General features: G+C 40.6%; 1 protein-coding gene across 1 annotated transcript; it reads left to right on the top strand.

Moving 5' to 3' along the window:
* The first annotated feature begins 439 nt into the window (after positions 1-439).
* On the top strand, positions 440-9,281 carry dolpp1 (dolichyldiphosphatase 1). Its single transcript, XM_069673379.1, has 8 exons — positions 440-528; positions 1,234-1,334; positions 1,469-1,553; positions 2,579-2,678; positions 4,773-4,871; positions 5,500-5,628; positions 5,772-5,861; positions 7,901-9,281. Exons 1-8 carry the CDS (start codon positions 453-455, stop codon positions 7,935-7,937), a joined length of 717 nt encoding a protein of 238 aa, XP_069529480.1. The 5' UTR covers positions 440-452; the 3' UTR covers positions 7,938-9,281.
* Positions 9,282-22,617: the final 13,336 nt, after the last annotated feature.

A 22,617-nucleotide genomic window follows, 5' to 3' on the forward strand; every position in this document is an offset into this window, starting at 1 on the left:
TGTCTCACTTGATTGATTTTTGTATTTGCTGCCCTTGATACATCTGTTTTAATGTTCAGTATTTAATTATTCTCAGTTTTATTTTTGTTTGTATTTATTTATTTATTTAATTTCTCCTTACGTTACATGTCCATATTATGTATATGTTATGTTATGTCTGTTTTGTTTACCCCTGAAAAATAATTAAAAGAAAAGTAAAATAAAATAAAAATAAAAACATTTTGTTTTTTTCAATGAGTTCAGTTTACTGCTTTAATGTGAAGTGCTGGACCTTTGTGTTGTTTCATTCAATAATTCTTCTCTATGGGCTAAATATCTCATCTTCGTTGTGCGGCTGGGATTGGACGGCCCCTCCGCTGCCGGGGCCCGCTTCAACACAGAGCTCCGTTCACCATTGGTTAGACACGTGTCTGGGGCGTTTCACTGGGACAGCCCGGTTGTGTCCGGGTAAGATGGCGTTGGAAGAGCAGTGCTCGGCACCACCTCGATGGCGGTCCATATCTTTGACACACGTAGAGTTCCCCGAGGGTAAGTAAACTAAACATATTTCTGTAACTGTTAACGATCTTGTAGCCGACATTCGCTTTGTAATTTTCGAAGAGTGCGTGTGTTTGTGTGCTACTGAATGGACACGGCCGCTCGTGCTACTGCCAAATAGTGAGCTGCTGTAAATGCTCGAGCGCAGCGGGGAATGTAAACCCGGACTGCCAAATTGTGAGACAGCGGCGCATGCGTAGTTGGCGACAACGTCCACAATGAAGGCTAGTTAGCCTGTTAGCTATTTTAATATCGCTATTGATATTTTCTCATGGGAATATGTGAATATGCCGAGTCCTGCAAGAAATATTCGACAAAATTCAAGCACTCTTAACGGACAAGAGTGATTTTGACCGTGGTGGAAATTAATAGCTATTTCGTCTTACAGGACAGTAGCCGTGGCTGTGGCTAACGTTGCAGCTAGCTCCCTGATCTGATGCTGTTTAATATTAACCAGCATAAACCACTCTGCACGAAGCTGTTTGAATTCATAAAACCTAATTGTGTGGTCTGTTAGTTTACATAAATAATGGCTTAGCTTCCTCTAAACAGCAGCTTCCTACTTGTTCTCAGAGTTGAATATTTTAACCATCCGGGTTTACTGTGTCCCACAAAGTGTCACTCCCACCACTGCTAGGTGACTGCACAGGGGTTTATGAAATGCCTTAACTTTAGTAATGTGTCACTATGTTTTAGGTGATCTGACGGGACATTTGCTGGCCTACATCAGCCTCCTACCCATAGCAATTCTTGTGGGTTTTGTAACACTCATAGTGTTTAAACGGGAGCTGCACACGGTGAGTTCTGCACATGTACTTTTAGTAGTGTTTGCAGAAAGTGCATCACTTTTAAAAAGAGCATCACTGTTAATTGTGGTTTCAAAGAGGTCACATGTTTGTAAGTGCTCCTGTTTTGTTTTTGTTTCAAACAGATTTCCTTCTTCGGTGGGCTCATCCTGAATGAAGGGGTGAACTGGCTGCTGAAGCACATTCTCAGAGAGCCGCGCCCATGTGCAGGTAAGTGACGCCACAAGTTGATAACAGGGTTGGGCAACTTTGCAAAAGCAACATAATAGCAGGAATATCTGCCTCTGATATCAATCGTATTATCAGTTCAGTTATCTCTATTTACAGATTCTTCATAGAAATGTAGAATCTGGAGGCAGGGACGTGGATTTTAGGGACGGCAAGTGTTCTGGTTTCCGTTTGTAGTATGCTTGTAGTCCGAGTAATATTGACCAATCACGTATCAGCAGGCTGCTGAATAGAAAGTAGTCTAAAGTAGTACCTACAACAGACACAACAAATGACATTCAGCACCGGGATATATTTTAGCTCATCTTAATTAAATACATGACAAATCAAAGAATTCTATCATCGAACTTTTTTTTTTAAAAACTGCCATAAGAGAAAGATATTACAGGCACTACCTCATTGTCAGTTGTATGCTAACACTCCTGTTAAGAGTGCTGCAGCTCTCCATAATCTACATGTGCAATATTTATTTTATTAATGTGCAATATCACTAGCTCACTTCTCAACACGTGCAATACTTCTCTTATATTATTGCATATTACCTTATTAGCTCTGTGCATATTTATTAGACTGAATTTTTTAAGATACACTTGTTAAGTTGCTTATTTTTATATGCCCTTTATTGTAATGTTGCCGTATCTACTTTGCTGCTGTAACACTGTAAATGTCCCTGCAGTGGGATGAATAAAGGATCTTATCTTATCTTAATATATAAGTAAAGTTGTTTTTGTATGGTGGTCTGACTGGGATGAAGATCTCTCTTTCAACAGAGACCAGTGGCTCAGAACAAAACATCGGGCGTTGGTATCGAGCATAGACAGCCAGCTATTTACATACACAAGTGGCATTCAAAATCATTCAAATTGAAACAAATATACAAATCATTTTCAAATGGATTATATCATGTTGTCATGCAGCCTTTATTCAGACCAACTGCGGCTGTATTCTTTAGAAGATGTACGTCAACATTTTGCAAATGTTTATGAGATTCTTTTGTGTCTCTGCAGGGACTCACGGCACCCTGCACACAGACTATGGGATGCCCTCCAGTCACTCCCAGCTCATCTGGTTCTTTGTTGTTTACTTCTTTCTTTTCCTTTATTTAAGGTAAGCTTGTTGGTGTTTGGAGAGGTTTCAGGGTGGAAACATGCAACTGTGAAACTCTAACAAGAACAACAACTAGCTAAAGTTTAATATCCAGTAATCAAATAGTGTTTTTGTTCATTTTTACAATGTGGCAGTAGATCTTAATAACAGTCATGTTTGTATATGAAATGACAAAAGGGAGTAAACATTTTCTCCAGCACTGTTGATTTACTGTGTCACCACTCATGCACCTCTTCAGTAGAAGAAGAAGAAGAAGAGGATATATTTTTCATGTTTGCATTAGGGCTGTCACTTTCCATCGAAATTCGATATCTCGTACGAACCTGGTGAAATATTAATAATTCAAACTGTAATAATGTGATCGAATTCAAAATGAAAGCACAGCAGAAAACACTCGCCCACGAACGCATTAGTAATCAGTTTTCCAGAGTCCCAGAATGCTCTCACGTTTAAAGTAGTGTGCCTTTTATTCCAACAGAAGGCGATAATACGCTGCCTGCTACAAACCAGTGGAGGAAACTAACGAGCCAAGCCGCTGTTAACCTTTCCTGCTTCAGCGTCCCGACCGTAGTCAGAAAGCACAGGGGAGACTTATTGTTGTTCTGCTCCGGGCTGAAGCTGTAGCTAGCTTTAGGGCTAACTCCCGTTACTTTAATATGCCAGCAGCAAGGAAGACACGGGAGCGCAGCTTGAGTCTTGAGTCGTAGGCTCTATTATGTTCCAGGATTTCCGTTATCGGGTAGTTGCCGTTTTTTTACCGGTAAAAAAAATATAGCTGATTCATTATAACTCGGTCCCCTCAGCGCTTCAGGAATATGCTAAACCAGCCATCTGAACTGTTATTGGTCACTTTGGCCAAGGTTTTACCGGCAAGGACGCGTCAGCAGCACCAGCCACAGCCCCTCTCATCGATGCCACAAGCGCACCAGATGCTTGAATTTCTCCAGGGATTTCAGTGAAATATATCCGGATTAATATATGCTTCATTAATTAATATAAGTATGGATAACGAACTGCACTCCCTCAGCAAGAGATAGATAGAGAGAGAGAGAGAGAAGCCCTTTTTACACTGCCAGTTGAAGGCGGGATTATTACGCCTTCGTCGTCTATGTAAAATGCACGGAGGCGGAATGGTGGGGCGAAGTTGTTCTGCCTCTGAGCCGGCATCGGAGGTAGTAACAGAGGCGAAACGGCGTCTGCGTAAACTGCAGAGCCGGCAGGGCAGAACAGCGCCGTGTGTATGTATTTGAAGCACGTGCTGTTTGTTTACACCTCGCGCTTTACGCCAGTGTTGCGTGGTCCAGTGTAGATTGACAAAGGTGGCATGAGGACGGAGCTTCGTTACGGTGCTGAGGTGGAACCGCAGTGTAAAAAGGGCTAGAGAGCGCATGCGTATGGACAGCGCGGACGTGGCGCAGAAAGTGGTCATTTGAGAATGAGACATCTTATTCAGCTGTATACATATACAGTGATGTGTCTGAACTGAACTGTAGACTGGAGCCCTTGTTTACAGTGACAGGCAGTGATGGCTGTCTCATGTGCACAGCCTCCCTGCAGGGTGAAAGTGCGACACAAAATTATTGTAGGGACAATTCAGTAATTTCCCTACCCAATTCTACGCCCTTGATGTAGCCTGCCTATCATTTGTTTTTAAGCAAAATAAATGCAGATATTTGACATAAACCTGTTATTAACACACACAGCCTAAGCTGTACACTAGTTCTGTTGTTTATACAGCTACCGATCACTCTTTTCTCTGCTCTTCCGCTGCTCAAGTCGCCGACACTTCACGTAACTCGTGCACACACACTTCCGTTCTCTCTCACTCGCTCTACCACCCACACTCACGCACTTATGGTGGTGGGGGTGACGTTAGTGTTCGATTTAATGTGAATGAATTCCATATCACGTTGAAAAGTGACAGCCCTGGATTGTACGCATTGTTAACTTACTTTATTCCAGAGCATATCTGTAATTTTCACATGAATTACATGACTGTTTATGACACATTAGATGCTTTCATTCCTCCTTAACATGAGGTAGATATCATGTTGTGAACTCATGCTGATCTCTCTTTTTTTTTTTTTGGGTCAGAATGCATCAAACGAACAACGCTCGATGTGTGGACCTGCTGTGGAGACACATACTGTCCATCATCCTGTTGGGCACGGCCTTATCAGTCTCATACAGCAGGTAAGTGGCCGACCCAATCCTTTCAATCCTAAAATCTTAGGTAGGATTTTTTCCTTGCATTTTGTCAACAACACATTCAAACTGCGCCCCTCCTCCTGGGCTCTTCGCCACCAGAAGCTCACTCTCACTCTCCCGTGCGAGAACACGCCCACCCCGCCGAGCTAACACCGACAGCATCACGGTTACCGTTGCGCTAGCATGCTAACCGCCAGTTAGCTTGTCCTACCCGATTTGAGGCACCTACCTGTCCAACAGAAAGAAGGCCAACTCTGCATTGCTCTTCTGCAATGTTCACCGGTCTGAATGGGGCCCAGTTGCTAATGTGAACCACTCCCACACTCACCTGTACGCTGTGATTGGCTCAGGGAACCACAACAGTGCTCCTCATGAAAACGTCCCGCGCAAAGCAAAACAACAGAGTAGATGCAGAGGGAAGGGTCTCACAAGGGTCTGCACACACACTCACCAACACACATATATAGAGGCCCATAAGTGATGATTTATATTTTATTATATACGTAAAAGTCTATATTTTAAGTGATTATATTATAACATCAGGCATTAAAGTGTGATACTGCTGGACTTTGTTTCCTTAATACTCTTTTTTTTCTCTTCATCTGATTGTCAGGGTGTATCTGATATATCACACCTGGAGCCAGGTTTTCTATGGCGGAGTGGCCGGTTGCACGATTGGCGTAATCTGGTTCTTTTTCACACAAGAGGTGCTGACACCATTATTCCCAAAAATAGCAGCGTGGTAAGTAGTGCCCTCATTTCTCCGCTTCCTTCTGGTGTCACAGGGGAAGACAACGACTCCTCAGCCTGAATAAGTGTCTAAAACGGCTCCATTACGGCTGCTCTAATAACTTGTTCTCTTGCTATCCTTTGTTCAACTTATAGGCCAATATCAGAGTACTTCCTGGTGCGAGACACAAGCCTGATCCCCAACATCTTATGGTTTGAGTATACAGTGACCAGATCAGAGGCAAGGTAAGTTACAGCCTTGGACACAAATTAAATCACCCGCTACACTGTGTCTACTCCCCCCTCTCATTCAGCTTCTTAAATGTTTTGTATGTCAGGGACAATGCAGGAACCATTGTTACAATAACAAGGATTGCTCTTCCAGTTAGCGAGTTGTGAAAGAGCACTTTATACTAAACTAGAGAAGAAAGAAAGTGAATTAGGCAACATGGCTAAAGCAGCTTTAAAAAATAAGGCAACTCTTAAAATTTGCTGTTCGATGATGTTGTGGAACGTAGTAAGGGCATTGATCTATTCTGTCTCCTGTAATGCCTCCCCTGAAGCTAAAACTGTTAGACGAAAAGAAACATAATTAACAACTACAACAACTATTAGTTAACTTATAATCTATTACCGTAAAATTTGGTGCATAGGACGCACTTTTAATACTTTTTTTTTTCATCTAAAAAGTGGGCTGCGTCCTATATACCAGTGCGACAAATATACCAGTATTAAATTTAGACAGAGGTATTTTACCCAGACAGTGGCGCTATTCAATGACTGTATATGTAGATAGACGACACATCTCCATCTGCTCTCATTGTACGGAATTGATGCCAAAATAGCCCCCGTGATAGGAGCTGGCATCTTGTGATGGTTAGATCATTTGGAGCCAGAGTCTGCGCAGTACAGATCAGCGTGTGGAGCCGCTGTAGCCACTTCCGCTAACCAAAACACACACTTAATTTACTGTAAAACAGCAAGGATCCTGGCGTGTTTAACAGCAGAACAGCTTCTCGTGTTGGTCTGAAGCCGACGTTCACAGATATGGAAACTTCAATGACTGTAGTGATTGTTTTTGTTACGTCTCCTCTCGCCGATCCTCCTCCACTCTGCTAATCCGGAACAGATCAGCTGCAGGAGCCGTATTCGGCCAACAGAGCTGTCAATCATCCTTTTTACAGCATCAAATAACTAATTAAAAACAAACTTGTCAGACAAATGAACACTTTGACATAAATCAGCATGATAAGAACTAACTATAATGACAGAAACCGTGTTTGAGAAAAATTTATTTGACGTGTATTTTGATTTTATAGTTTGACTCTTGTCCCATCTGTTAACATGGAGGAGGCGGGCTTTATGACCTATACTGCAGCCGGTCAGCAGGGGGGGCTCCAAATGTTTTGGCTTCACTTTTAGGGAGCTGTCATGTCGTCCATCTTTTTATACAGTCTATGGCGCAATCGGTTGTTGAGTGGTGACGTCACATCTCTGCATTAAACTGTTTCCGTGTCCAAGCCGCTACAGCGCCTCCTATTTCCAATATACCGCAAAGCCGCTTTCCTTGCTGTTTTAAGCGAGGACTAACTTGATTGTTGCTATTGCTTCGTCACGGACACGCACCAGCATGATCGCGATTGCAGCCGCCACCCTCACAACAAACAACGTTACCGTAGGCTGCCAGCTGCCGCTAGCTACAGCACTGGTAGCTAGCAGGATTGCAAACAGATGGTAGGCTATAATTTGTGTGTTTTGAATGTGTTTTAAATGAAAATAAATTGTTAAAGTTTTGAAATAACTTATATACACATTGTTTATTAATAAAAAGCTTTAGAAAACCTTTTCCCTCTGGGATACCCCCAATAAAAGACTGCGACTTATTTTCTGGATTTTACAGTTAGTGAAAATCCAAAGAAAAAGAAACAAATTCGACGCTCAGATGAAGGCAAACAGACTAAAAAGGAAAGCCACCGGCAGCGAGAGCCAACCGTGGACGTCACACATGCAACACTGTCTGGATATCTGCGAAGTGTGCTCCCGCAATTACCGTTTATCGCCATAACGTGCCGCCAAAGAGAACAAAACTGAGATCTTCGAGATTATCACTTTAACCAAACAACCTATCGATAAATTGGAGAAAAAAAATTGTATGCCATGTAATCTCTCTGAAAATATTTGCAAGCTGTAGCCATATAATCGACTGACCTTACAGTGTTTATAAATGCAGGTGTGGACAGGCTTTAAGTATGTTTGAGTGACACATTTGTTTTTTGTCCTTCCAGGAACAGACAGCGAAAGCTTGGAACAAAACTTCAGTGATCTGCACATTACTTTTGTGAAACTGAGTTTAGGACCACATACACCCCACACACACACACACACTCATGTACACACACACAAACAAATGCTCACTCAACAAAAACACACTGGAGAACCATCTTATGGACTGACGTGGTTGCAAGGAGAAAAGGGCAGAAACCGTTTACAGGTGGCGATAGAGTGCCTGGACCCGGCCCGGAGCCTACAGCCTGAGCAAGTCCGTCCACACGCCTCTCCTCCTCGTACAGCTTGCCCACAATGCTCTTCAGTGCATGCAAGACTGTGCAAGAGGCATACTATTTAATGATAGATTAATATATATATTTTAACTATAAACGCACGCTGACAGTAACAGTGTACTGTAAGAGATGGGAGGAGCCTATAAAGGAGGCTTTGGTCGGACATATTGGTGGGCGTCATTGCAGCATGTATTTAGTGATTCCTTTTTTTAACTACTCTGATGGATAGCTGGTGGGAGTGGGTGGGGAGGGGGGTGGTTATGGCTAGGTTTATTCCATTTTTCATTGTTATATAATAGAAAAAGAACAATTTCTAAAAAAAAAAAAAAAAAATTGGTTATGATGTAATATAAAGGAAAATTTGCACTTTGTGAAAAAAGAAAAAAGACGACTAACACTAGTTAAATGTTAAGACCCTCCCCCATGTTTTCCCTCATCAGTCTTTGCTTTGTATCTATGACTGTCAGTCCTAATATATTAGACTCCAAAGCTGATCTGCGAGCAGTGTAAATTTAATGTACCTTCTGTACTATTGAGCATCGAGGTCGTGGTTTCTCTTCATATCCACACGTGAGGATTGTGAGACTGAATGGCAGCAGCAGGTTTGGTTGTTTTTCTTGTTGAACACTTTGGACCGAGGTGTTTCTCCTGAACGCCCCACTCACAGTAGCAGCCTGGGAACCGAATTCTGGGGATCCATTTTCCTTCCTTTTTTTTTTCCATTCCGTTTCTTCTTCTCTTGTTTTCTGCCGTCGCAGAGGACCGTTTCTCTTTCCTTTTTTTTTAAACCTGCATTTCCAAAATAACATTCCATATCACTTAGTGAGAGAACATACGTAATGACTGCCGAGGGGACGCGTTTTCTTTTTGTATTATTTTTGAAAGGAATAAAAAAAAAAAAAGCCTCAGGTCAGTTGTAGCATGCGATTATGCTTAATATCCTCACAGCCCACGGCAGCTCCTGTTTAAAGCTGTCAGGTGGGGATCTGAAGCTGATTTAAAACTGTCATATCATTAGCTCCACAAAGGGAAGTAGTTCTCTTAGAATTTAATTTTTTTCCATGTGTAACCTATATCAGGCTGAATAAAATGTGTTTATGTACAAGAGATGGTTCAAGCGTCGTGCTTTGAAACACAGTTTCACATGTATCACTCCTTATTCAGATTTACTGATCGTCTGTCTGCTTTACTCTGTAGTCAGTGTGGGGTTGTGGTTTGATTGCAGCTACGGTACCTCAGCTCATTTGTCCTGATGAGTCACAGAATCCTAAACGGAGGAGGAAGATAAAATGTGACAGAATGCTGGTAAAAAGATTTGCATGGTGAAGTACAGTAGGACAGTGGTTCCTAACCTTTGTTCCTTGCAGCCCCCCCGCTTGTATCTAAGAGAGGCTGAGCCCCCCCTAGCCCGCACACACGTACACCAAAACAATAAAGTGATTAATTCCAATCTTTATTGGCAAAAATGAACACCCATCAGCCTGTAGTTCACAGAGGTGTGGCCTACAAAGTAGCTACTAAATTTGAATGAGGACCAAAAAATTTGTTTTTTAATAGTTGAACAGACTTGATGATCCAGTTAGTGCTTTTTTAATGCTTTTATTTAACATTTCCAAATCAAATCTTGACGATCTCTGCAGTACGCTATATTGTGAAGACATTACAGCCTATTCAATTACTTTCTGGAAAGGTCAAATTTGAAAACAGCAACATGTCAAGGGGCCAGATATTTCCATTTCCTGTATCTGACTTGTAAATCTAGAAATTTAAATGTCTGAACACTGCACTCTTTAATCTTAAAGAGCATCTCCAGTCATGTTTTAAGTAGGTAGGTAGTTATTTTGCTGATATCCGATATGCCGATATTTTCCAACCCATTTTGCCGATTTCAATACCAATATATTATTCACATATTTTTTTTCCACCTAAATGCATCAAAACATCAAGTCTCCCCTGTGGTGGAATTGATATCATGTCTCCTCTTATTGTAGTGGCCCACTGGCAGATGCAGAAATAACATAATACAGTGCTTTTTAAAATGTACACATTCACTGGGCAATATAAGACAAGTACTTAAACTTATGTACAAAGTGTATTTATTTAAATGTAACATTTCTTTCAAATAAAATTGTAATATTCATACAGTTTAGACAGGCTTGGATGATGCTCTCCCTGAGACAATCCTGACAACAGCCACAACTAAGGCTAACTTGACCTTTTGCACAGGACAAATACATGAAAAAAAATCAACCTCGTTTTCTGTTTCGGAAACTTTGAAAAACTGCCGTACTGCAGACATCAAATCAAATCAAATCAAATTTTATTTGTATAGCGCCAAATCATAACCAGACTCATCTCAAGACTCTTTACAAAAAGAGCAGGTCCAGACCGACTCTTTGTTATGTTATTTAAAGAGAGGCCCAACATGAATCCCCATGAGTAGCACTTAGGAAGTTTTTCTGCCAATGTGCTGAATATTGCTTTTAACAGGCAGAAACCTCGAGCAGAACCAGACATCTTGCACCCTTCTTCACGCTTCATGGAAGAGGCGTGGTACAGGCAGTTAATGTCGTGGCATTACATCAAGTTTTTTTAGGGAATCATCAAGCATTTAGGCAGAATTAAAGTGGAAAATATCAGCAGAAAAATGGCACATCTGTCGATGCCGACATGACATTTTCGAGCCATTGTCTGCAGATACCGATAACGTGCCGATTATATCGTGCGTCCCTAGTTTTAAGACATAAAATGCTCTGCTTGAAATAATAAATTGTGTCTAATATGTTTTTTTCTGTAAAATACGTTTAATTACCTTGTAAAACTTCTCCCAAAGCATCTCCTGCTTTTCCTTTCGTAAAATTACTGCTAAAAACAAAACACGTCTCTGCCATCATTTAGTGGAAACTTAGCTAGCTTAAAATGGAGTAAATGGTATTAGAAACGTTAACGTTAGTTGTCAGTAGTGAGTTTGCAAAAATTCTGATGATGGTTACAGCTGGCTCGCGCATCGCCAAAGTGGTTGCCATAGGTTGCACATAATGATATGCATAGCGTCACCCCGTCCACTAACGGGATTGGCTCCTTAGGTTTGTGACGTCTCAAACCTGCCAACCTGAAAACGTGTTGTTCAGCCTGTCCTTGGTACACTGCAGTTTAAAAGCAGACAGGCCCAGCCATGGAGATGACTGCTTATGTTGCCCTGATATGTCTTGTAGCACATGAAGAACACCACATGGAGATGTTTACAAGGTTAAACACTTGATTCTCACTGGAGGGGGCTTTAAATGAGAAGTAGGTTGTCATTTAACTTTGTTTTATTCAACTGGGCTCACCTAAATTCTCTCTGCTCTAACAGCCCGTTAAGTTTAAGTTTTTTCAGGAAATAAATATTTCTCCACTAAATAATTGAAGGGCAGGATTGAGATTGTTGAAGGGCCAGATTCATACCACGGGCTGCCATGTGGATTTGTCTGCCTTAAGGAATTCAGCAGTTATGCTATGAGGGCTATACTTATGCCAGGAGGTGATGCACAGAAAGCATCTTTTTACATGGTTACATGCTTCAAAGAAATTGTGAAACCCTTATTTTCTTAAATAGACAAATCTTAAAAAAAATGTGTAACAATTAATAAATCATTTGGGTTTTTGCCTGAGACCATTTTGGATGCGGCAAATGAAAAATAGTCCTCTTTTAATGAAAAATCTCCTTGTTTAGTGGAGGGAGTTTCCCTCTGTACTCTCTTCCCCAACATCACTGCCAAACACTGCTTGAGAAAACCCGTCTTTCCTTAATATGACTTGCAGACACAGAAAGGACAATCTGCCCTATTTAAAGGACTCATTCCATTTTGGATCCACTTTGCAGGCCTAACCTCAGGCTATCCCCAAACACCTCCGGGAACGGGCACAGCCTAGATACGAAATGAGGAAGACCTCGACCTATTTTTGTTTCTCCGAGCTATTTTCTCTGACCTGTACTGTTTCACTTCTGTGGAAACCTTGTGTTTAGGATGTGAACCATGTAGACCTCCAAACTCTGAGGTGTTTCAGAATCAAGCCTTTGTGAGGGGCGTCCATGTTGCAGTCGGTTAAAAGAGAGTGCACAGTGTTTTATTGTGATTTGAAAAATCCTGAATGCCTGACCCCTTGTGAGTGGGGAGCTGATGGATGTGTTATGTTGCGGGGGCATTTCTTTGGCATGGCTGGGGTCCCTGTGTTCCCTTAATGGCCTGGAAAATATCATATTTATCCAGTGATGAAACGTTGCTGCCCTGATGGGAGTGCTCTCTTCCAGGATGACAATGCCCCCATCCAAAGGGCACAAGGGGTCACTGACGTTTTGGACAAATGTGCTCGAATACATTTTCCCCCACCATCATCTAAACACCAAATCAAACCCTAAAAAAATAACTGGACCAAAAGTAAATTACACTTTGTTATTAAGTTAAGTGTCTCTCTGATGGCCAGTCAATCACAGGGCTGACACATAGAGACAGACAAGCTTTGACACTGACACTCCATGCACGGGGAGAACATGGAAACTCCACACAGTCCAAACCGGGATAGAAGAGGGAGATGAGTACTGGACTTGATGGGACATACTGTTCTTATCTAATAAAGAGACTGACAACTGGTAGCTTGGTTACTTAATGTGTTTTTAAAAATAAAGTTAATAAGGGAATATCTTTTGTAAGACTGGTGTTTCATCCCACCAGTAGAGTACAGAGACGCGTAGAAACAATATCAACCAGTATTACATCTGTTCTGGTAACCTAATTAAAACACTTTTTGTTAACCTTTCCTTACATTTGCCAACTATACGTATGTCTACAGTAGATATAGATGTATGTTACAACCTTCAGTTCCAAAAGCCATCCGATACCAGCAATGCCCATTTATGTTTAAAATACAGGAGCACTGACATCAGCTGGATGAAACTTGTTATTGCACTGTTGTGTACAATGTGAATTACTTAAAGGGCCAGTTCGCCGATTTTCAACCTCAGTCCTATCATGCTATTATGGGGAGCCAGAAAAAATATGCAATTTGGAGGACGCTCTACGCCAGACGACGTAAAACCCGTCATCTGGCGGAGGCCAGGGAGCTCGCTAAACTACACTTCGTCAATCTAGGACGCCGCCTCCGATGTCATGTCTCGATCAAAATCATCAGGTTTGAAATGTAGACTGCAGACCTGAAGATTTTTTTAGACGATCCACCGGTATATTCTCGTTGTATTTCGGATTCTGTAGCGCTCTGACCCATTGCCTGCAGCAACAGTAGTATTTCACTCCAGCGTCTCTCACTGAGCCGTTCCTTTCAGAGGGAGGGGCGCAATGCACTCTGGGTGTTGTAGGAATGTAGAATGGGCGAAAACCACGAGCTGTTTGTGCAACTTTCTCCACAGCTATGGCGCCAATTTCAAATATTATTGATTCTGTCGAGAACATAGAACACCAGCTTTGACTGACAGCTGCTTTGTCCAGGGGCGAACTGCTCCTTTAAAGGGGACATATTTCGTTTTAAAAATTTTATACATGTTTTTTTACATTTTGCCATTCAAAGGTTAGACCTTAGCCATGATTGGCTGACAGTATTATGTGTGACCACATAGCCCCTCCCCCATGTGTGCAATCTCACATGTTAAAGTGTGTAATATTGTGTTCCTTGCTGCTTTGGCTCTCCTGCAAAGTTTGGCCCAACCCGCCTCAAATCGTGGATTCAGGTCCTTGAAACAAATATTTAAAGACTTTTATTGCAACAAACACTGAAGATGTCTTTTTACTGTATTTGTTGGCTAATGTTGCTGAACAGCAAGTCATTTGTCTGCCAGCAGACGTTGGCAAAAATCTCAGGGTGTAATATCAGAGGATATCAGCAGCAGCTTTGAGAAATGTTTCACTCTGAGAAATGGAAGCTGTTCAACATCTCTTTCTCTCTTTCAGGGTATGTTCAGTGTACAGCTTGATGAAAACACACACACACTGTTTATGAGAGAGGACTTACAGGTGGTCAAACTGTGGCAGTTATATCAAGAATGTTGGAATTTAAAATGGATTTGCAGTAAAGGTGTGTTTTAGGTCTATCTACAGCTCTATGTTCTAAGTAACATTTATTCATTTTATAAAGATAATTAAGATAAAATCATATTTTCCCGAAGCAAAGACGTACAAAATGCAGGTAAATAGTCATTATATGTCTGGTTGTATGTTTTACTGTACATTCCTTACATTGTTGAACCAGAGCCACTAGATGGCAGCCACATTACAGCTACAGAAAAGACTGTACTGAGATAAGAACAGATTTGTTAACACTCAAGGTTTACTTTAACTCATATAACCAAACAACATAAGCAGATCAGAGATTTATTAAACTGACTTTAATCCTTTTAGTGATATTTTTAATTGCAATATCGTTAAAAGTTTGTGTTACTCATCTTCAACTGACACTCGCAGTTAAAGGGGCCATATCTTTTAAATGGATATTCTCATATTCTGCATGGGTTTCACATGTTTGTGTGTTTATTGTTCACAGTGAAAAAGTTAAATCTGCATAATTAAGTGTTTTTCCAGAAAGACATTTTTAAAAAAGGTCGCCTCTGAAATGGGCCGTTCAGAACAGCTGCAGGTTTCTACGTAGAACCTTGCTTTGGCTGAAATCGACCAATCATCACTCAGCGTCGTTCACCTCAAGCTGCCTTCTTGCACGAGCTCGTAGTCAAGTCGTTGTCAAGATTTCAACTTACCATTCCGATACCTCCTGACGATTCTGGCTCGTACATACAAGGCCAAATAACTGATCCTAGAGCAGCCGTGTTTTCTACAACTTTGGAGGGACAGTGCAGTGCGGCACAAGTGGGGGAGGGGCTACGCGGTCACTCCAAATACCATCAGCCAATCGTGGCTAAGGTCTGACCTTTGAATGGCAAAACGGCTTATTGGTTTCAGGAGTCAGAAGAGGCTCTGAAAATTTTTAAAACGAAACAAACTTTACCAACATGATTCAAAAAACCATTTATTGGAGAGCTAAAATATGTCCACTTTAAGTTAATCATTTATACTGCATACTTTAATTATTTTTTTAGTTTAACTGAACAGAATGATTTAAATTAACACCCGCAAACGTCTGACTGTTAAATGAATAGATCGTCCCTTTAGGATAAAAGTTCACTGATAGAGGAATCAGGAAATCTGAGTTTTACATCCACTCTGCCAACTCATTTTGAAACACTGAAGAGACTTTAGTAATTATAATTAATGGCAGGAGACCCATTATCTCCTCCACTAAGTGTCTGAACAGAAAACACTATTGTTTTAACTAATGTATGAGCGTTGAGAAGTGGCATAAGGCGCCTTCAAACTGCTGCCCTCACATTCCTGTTTTTGTCTCTCGGATTGAAACGACCACAATCAACCTGCTTGATCTTAAATTTAAGTATAAGTAGGTTTTACAAATTATCACATTAATTCACTTCCCCACGCTGATGTCTTTTTAGTTGGCTTTGAAATCATATTTTTTAAATATTTTTGGAGTTTATTTCATGAGCCAAATGATTGTCTTAATCTGATTCAAAGTCGTAAATAGCATACACAGCCTGTTGATCCACCAACTTGGAAAAACCTAAAAAAAATCATAGACTGCCTACTTCTATCTGAGCAAACATCTGCTGAGCCTGTCTGCAGCTGCTTTTTTATGCAGAGGGACAAAAGGGTGCTTCGCATTTTCAATTTCACAATAAAATCCACCACATTTAAACATAAAAGCCTATAAAGGTTTGTGTAAACTTTTACACCTTCTTAAGTCACATACGAACAAAAATATCTTTGTCTGTGTAATGTTAGATAACGTGACTATGTTGCTTTTTGACCAAGCTAAGATAACGTTAGCTTGATGTAACGTTAGCATAGTGTAACATTAGCTGTCTCTAGCTTTTTGGACAGCTAGCTAGCTCAAGTATTCCAGCTAGGAGCTGCAGATGGCAACATTATTGATCTGGTAATTTTAAAGTCTTCCCTTTAAAGTCGAGGTGAAATTAAAAATGTCATTTTAATCCGTGTAGATCACATCCCTGGTAATATTGTGCATCTATTTGACAATATAGGCCAACAAAAATACAGAAAATCCATTTCTTCGAATTCTTATATCAAAATCTGATCATTTTTTCTTCCGGTAAAACTAAATTTCAGCACCAAACAATTTCAACCAATCAATCTGCAACATTTAGCCGCAGAGCACCAAGAACGCTCGGTCAGTTAGCTAGCTACTGCGCTGTGGAGAACGTCTGTCTACGCCCACTGCTCGACGATCAAATCAAATCCCTCTAATGATATGTCTGCCTGCACTTCCTGTTTCACTCGGTACGGAAGCTAGATACTCTCGAAATGCCGTTTCAGCTCGACTTTAACATGTGGCATGAAAATATGGTCCAACGTGCTGGTATACATGGTCAGTCATGTTACGATTAATGAATAATTACACTGTACAACAAATCAAAATCCTCCATTCAAAAGCATAAGTACAAGTAAAGAAGAAGGCTACTAGCCTATCTGAAATTCTTCTGTACTGTAGAGTTATACAGAGTATATTATTAGATCATTCCTTAGGAGGTAGAAATTCACCATTACAACTGATCAAAGTGAAGCTAGATTTCAACACGTTTTCAGACGTCACAAACCTCAGGAGCCAATCCTGTTAATGGATAGGGTGACGCTATGCATATCATTATGAGCAACCTATGGCAACCACTTTGGCGATGCATGAGCCAGCTGTAATTGTCATCGTAATTCTTGCAAACTCACGACTGACTACTAACGTTAACGTTACTACTAATTACTACATTTCAAGCTAGCTAAGTTTCATCAAGTTACCACTAAACGGTGGCAGAGACGTGTTTTGTTTTAGCGATGGAGGGGCCTGTTGGAAATATGCATTCTGGGAGGGGGACTTGGGAATTTCTAATGAGGGAGATGGAGGAGATGCCTTGGGAGGATTTTGTCTAAAAACATGACTGGAGCTTGTCTTTAACTTTTAAACAAACAAAACCCCCCAAAAAAACTTTGATATTTTTTTTGCAGTGTTTAAATGCATCTTATTGAATTTACTATCTAGTAAAACTCCAAGATAATATATATATATATAAGAAATATGAATGTTGTTTAGAAAAATGAACAGAAAATGGAAACAATAAAGTACCTCAAAATATAAGCACAGTGTGTGTAAAAGTACTTTCTACATCTGAATGTAACAATACAAGGCACCAAGTTTGATTATTTCTATGACTTTTAGGTATAAATTATACTCACTATAACCTTAATATAATTTTCAGGTAATCTCAAGGCCTCTGCTGCCTGAACACCCCTGTGTGATGTCTTTGGTTTATCACATCTGGCCACTTGGGGGCGACACACACTGACCTGAAGTCTGTTACGGGAGGTAGAAGTTTCCTTGTGGGAACATGGGCTGGTTCAAGGACAAAACAGACATCTGAAGGTCAAAAGTATTCAGTATACATTTGTGATATAAAATTATTATTTAGAACGACCCAGAGAAGTCACTATCCTTATTATAACTGATATTTATAGCTGACATTTTTAACTGTTACTTTAAGTCTTGTCCTGTCTTTGACGACTGATAACTGCAATACATTTGTTATAATCTTGACATAGATATATATATAAATCCCATATCAGGCAAACGTCCAGGATTCTTTAAAAGCTTGGTATGTTTTTTGTTCTGGCCTCTCACCCTCAGCAGTGTTAGTCTTTATTTAGACCCTGAGAGAACAGTGAGGGAAACAGTCGACAGAGTCTCTGTAAGGTCCTGCTCCAGGGCCAGCTGGTGAACATGTTGTTCTATTTTTACACAATATGGTGCTTCTGTTGCTCTAATTTTAAAATCACAGCATAAAACAAATAAACAACAACACAGAAATATTCCTCAAGCTGCAGCCTGGCACTATTTATACCAAATATTGTGTCCATGAAGCAGAACATCTGCTACTGTACACCTGCCTTTGTGAGATCCCTGCTGCGCTGTCTCGTACGGCTTCGGAGTTGATCTAATTGCCACAAGTTGTACTCTAATTTATGAGTCACTTTCACGTCCCAGAATGTCATCTCAAAGAAACACCGAGTGGACACTTGTGCTGCAAGATGGGGGTGAAATCTGCACTGCGGTATGATTGAAGCAAAAGGGGGAAACTTTTTATACCACGCAGTAACAGTAAGATGAGAGCAAAGCAAATTGTTCTTTAACCTTGTAAGAAATTGAATACTCAGATGTGAAAAGTAACCTATTCAAATGTTGGAACTCTTCACTTTAGCGTTCCTAACATTTGCAAAACAATATAATATAGTTTAAAGCAGGCACAGGTTTTTTAATTATAAATAACTCTTCATAGGAGAAGTTAAGATCACTAAAACAACACTTCTTATAGCTGCTTACAATCAAATGATATGCTAGCTAGCACATATTTGTCTGTAAGATATATTAAATAAATATATTTTTTTAAACTGTTTTCTTAGACAACACACATCTCCATTGCAGCCCCAGGCTGTCACTTTCCTTCAGCACCCTACCTTTTATTTCCTCACCATGTCTCTCCTCTCTCCGTTTCACAACCAGACCTTTTAGTCTGCTGCCCTCGCCGCTACCCTGAACTCTCTCCGGGTTACCACAGCGGACAGGTGAGGAGCACTTTCTTGAAAAAGGACCTCTTACTCTCGCCACATCGTAGGAAAAAAAAAAGATGTCTTAAAAGTGACGGAATGAAAATAGCTTAAATATCTACTAGACAGCATGGATTTTAAATATCATACAACCTATACATTACATGAACTGAATGATACAGTGAAAGAAAAGCCAGCCCGTACCTTTTAAATGGATATTCTCATATTTTGTACAGGTTTCACCTTTTTGTGTTCATTGTTGAATGACATTTTTAAAAAGGTCGCCTCTAAAATGGGCCGTTAAGCTGCAGGTTTTTACAAAGAACCTTGCTGAAATCTATCGTCATTCACAGTCATTCACCTCAGGCTGCCTTCTTGCACGAGCTTGTAGTCAATTCGTTGTCAAGATTTCAACTTACCACTCCGATACCTCCTGGTGATTCTGGCTCGTACATATCAGGCCGAATAACCGATCCTAGAGCGGCCATGTTTTCTCCAACTCTGGAGGGACAGTGCAGTGCAGCCGCTCCCCCTCGTGGGATCACACACTTGGGGGAGGGGCTATGCGGTCACTCCAAGTACTGTCAGCCAATCGTGGCTAAGGTCTGACCTTCGAATGGGAAAACAGCTTGTTGGTTTCAGGAGGAAGGAGAGGCTCCGAAAAATAATAAAATTAAAATTTGTATACATTTTTAAAAACGAAACAAAAGCACATTAGAATAATAGAAAATTGATTGCAGAGCTAAAATATGTCACATTTAATCAAACTGTGCCATGAGGGATCGTTTAACAGCATCAGTTCTTGAAGCTTTTATCAATTTTCTATCAGGTTGAGGTTCACATTTGTAGAATTATTACATTCATGATGCAAAAGAATCAAAATCTCTCAATAAATATTGATAGAGACTTAAGACCATTTTGATGAACAACGCTGCCTGAACGCTCCCACACACTAACTCATGCATGCATACATTTTTGTAGCCAAGAGATTGTGTGGCTCCAAGGAAGGGTATGGTTGTCTGTCAGTTGGTTTGATGTCAGGGTCACCACTTTGGCCCGACTGAAATATCACAACAACCATTGGTTGGATTGCCATTAACAGTACAGACATTCATGGTCCCTAGAGGATGAATTTAGATAACTTTCATGATCCCCATTTTTTTATTTTAAATGTAATGTCTCCAAACAATTGGATGTCATTATATATTTGATACAGAAATTAATTTCCCCTGCAGAAATACATTAAATAACATTAGTTATTCCTCACATGCACAAAAACGGTTTGGGGTCACACACACACAAGCAGGTTTTTCTGACTTTGTGGGGTCACACACTCAAACGGATTTTTCTGTCTTTATGGGGACACGCATGAAAAAAGGTTACTTTAACTTGTCGGGTCAGACACACTAAGAGGTCGTTTTTCTGGTACTATACACACGCACATTAGCTGTTTTTATCTGTTTGGGGTCACACACACACAAGCAGGTTTGTCTGTCTTTGTGGGGTCTGACACTTACGGAAACATGTTTGTCATTCTTTTTCTGGACACATGCAAACAATGTACTTTAACTCTGTCAGGTCACACACACAAACCTGCTTTGTCAGGTACCATGCATATGCACATCTTCTCTTTGGAGTCATACACACAAGCAGGTTTCTGGCACAGGAAAGGTTTTTCTAACGGTGTGGAGTCACACCCTTTTCCTTCTTTATGGGAACACATGCAAACAGGTTACTCCCGCTTTGTTGGGTCACACACAAATAAATCTAGATTTGGTGGGGTGTCTACCAACATGTTTGAACTGGTTTTGCGCTGGTTCACACACCAACACAGAAACAGTTTTTTCGATGGGGATTTTTGAAATATTCCATCACTTAAAGATATAATCTCTATAAGTTCTCAGGTCATTCTCTTTGGCGGCACCTTTGGCAATGAAAAAGAATTGCAGGCGCACACGTACCAGTTTAACCAGATGTCTACGGTTGGTTCCCTTATTCAGTGTTGTAACTCTTGATTTTCCTCACTTTTCTTTTTAGACTGTTTGCCTTCATCTGAGCGTCGAATTTGTTGATTCAACGGTCTTAGTAGATTACGGTTTACTCACAACACTTGCAGAGACTGAAAAAGCAGCCGCTTAGCTCCGCCTACCCTCTCTGGCAGACCAACCACTGCTGGGTGATGGAAAACACGTCACTAACTGGGCGCCACTTGTAATTTTTTCCACGGAAGTTGCCACAGACACCCAGTCTAATACTGCAAATGGCTTTCATCAGTGGGCCATAGGCTCAGTCACCATTGTGTTACCTCATTCAGCGATAGATAGTGACTTAACAGACATTTATTTACATGAAAATCTTCAAGATTATCACTTTAACCAACGTAGTAGTCAGTATGTGAAAATGCATCAGCTGGTACCTTGGTCATTGATTTTCATGTAAATAAAACCTCTGTTGTGCACATTACATTTCTCCTCTAGTGAACCGAATTCAAACTTTTTTCTCTACATAGCTGTTTTTGTGCCTGTTTGTTGTGTGCTTTACACGTGTTACTGACTAAACTCCACTCTCATGAAGCAGATCAGACTCGGGACCCCAGCCAGGAGCAGCCAGTGTTCCTGGGACTCCCTCATCATCATAATCCCCTTGAATAGCTTCTGATCCTCCTTAATGTTCTTGTGTTTTATCACCTGTTTCTACTTCTGCTCTGTCTTAATAGGGATAACGGTGTTTCCTTATTCATAGCCAAATATTATTGCACTGGTTCTGTTAATGCCAAAGTGACCGTGATATAAATTGGGTTTTGACTGAATGACAAACATTAGAGCACTTTAATATTTAGGACTCATCCGATTGTCATCAGTTGCACCTGTCCAGTAGTTGATTTTTGCTGCTTGTTGGAATTAATTCTGAAAGTGTTTGGAAGCAATACAAATTATGGAGAGAGAAAATCATCTACCCTCGAACATGCTCTGTTAATTCACTATGATTAAAATGTCAAATAAAACAGCTGAGGTCGGCTAAAGATGGGGCTGAGCACAACCTACTTTGTGGACTGTAGAAAATACGTTGCAGTGAAGTGATCTTCCACAGGTGTGCATTATCAGGGATTTTGACAAGCTACGGAAAAATACATGGTTCAGTTTTTATTCAGAGGAGAGATACTTAAAAAATCTTGCAGGTGGAGTTAAAGACTATCTGTCCTTATAAATACATTACCATTATTTTTTTTTATCAGAGTATGTTAAAGCAAATTGACAAAGTTAAATTGGCTTCCTGTATTAAAAAATACTAATGGAATTATCTCTTAAAGCCCCCCTCCAGTGAGAATCAAGTGTTTAACCTTGTAAACATCTCCATGTGGTGTTCTTCATGTGCTACAAGACATATCAGGGACAACATAAGCAGTCATCTCCATGGCTGGGCCTGTCTGCTTTTAAACTGCAGTGTACCAAGGACAGGCTGAGCAACACGTTTTCAGATTGGCAGGGTTTGTGATGTCACAAACCTAAGGAGCCAATCTCGTTAATGGACGGGGTGACGCTATGCATATCATTATGTGCAACCTATGGCAACAACTTTGCCGATGCGTGAGCCAGCTGTAACCGTCATCGTAATTTTTCTCGCTACTGACTACTAACGTTAGCGTTACTAATTACTAAATTTCATGCTAGCTAAGTTCAGCTAAGTTGCCACTAAACGATGGCAGACACCTGTTTAGTTTTCGGCTAAAACATACACAATTTATTATTTCAAGCAGAGCATTTTATATGCCTT

Source organism: Semicossyphus pulcher, unplaced genomic scaffold (genome assembly GCF_022749685.1).
Source record: "Semicossyphus pulcher isolate SPU_LCO1_2020_fin unplaced genomic scaffold, fSemPul1.0.p SCAF_22, whole genome shotgun sequence".
Lineage (NCBI taxonomy): Eukaryota > Metazoa > Chordata > Actinopteri > Labriformes > Labridae > Semicossyphus > Semicossyphus pulcher.

What these genes read in the sequence shown, in the direction of transcription:
- dolpp1 (XM_069673379.1), top strand. Translation starts at nt 453, where the DNA reads ATGGCGTTGGAAGAGCAGTGCTCGGCACCACCTCGATGGCGGTCCATA. An exon ending in AGAGCCGCGCCCATGTGCAG is followed by an intron (nt 1,554 to 2,578) that starts GTAAGTGACGCC and finishes GTGTCTCTGCAG; the next exon opens with GGACTCACGGCACCCTGCAC. An exon ending in TTATCAGTCTCATACAGCAG is followed by an intron (nt 4,872 to 5,499) that starts GTAAGTGGCCGA and finishes TCTGATTGTCAG; the next exon opens with GGTGTATCTGATATATCACA.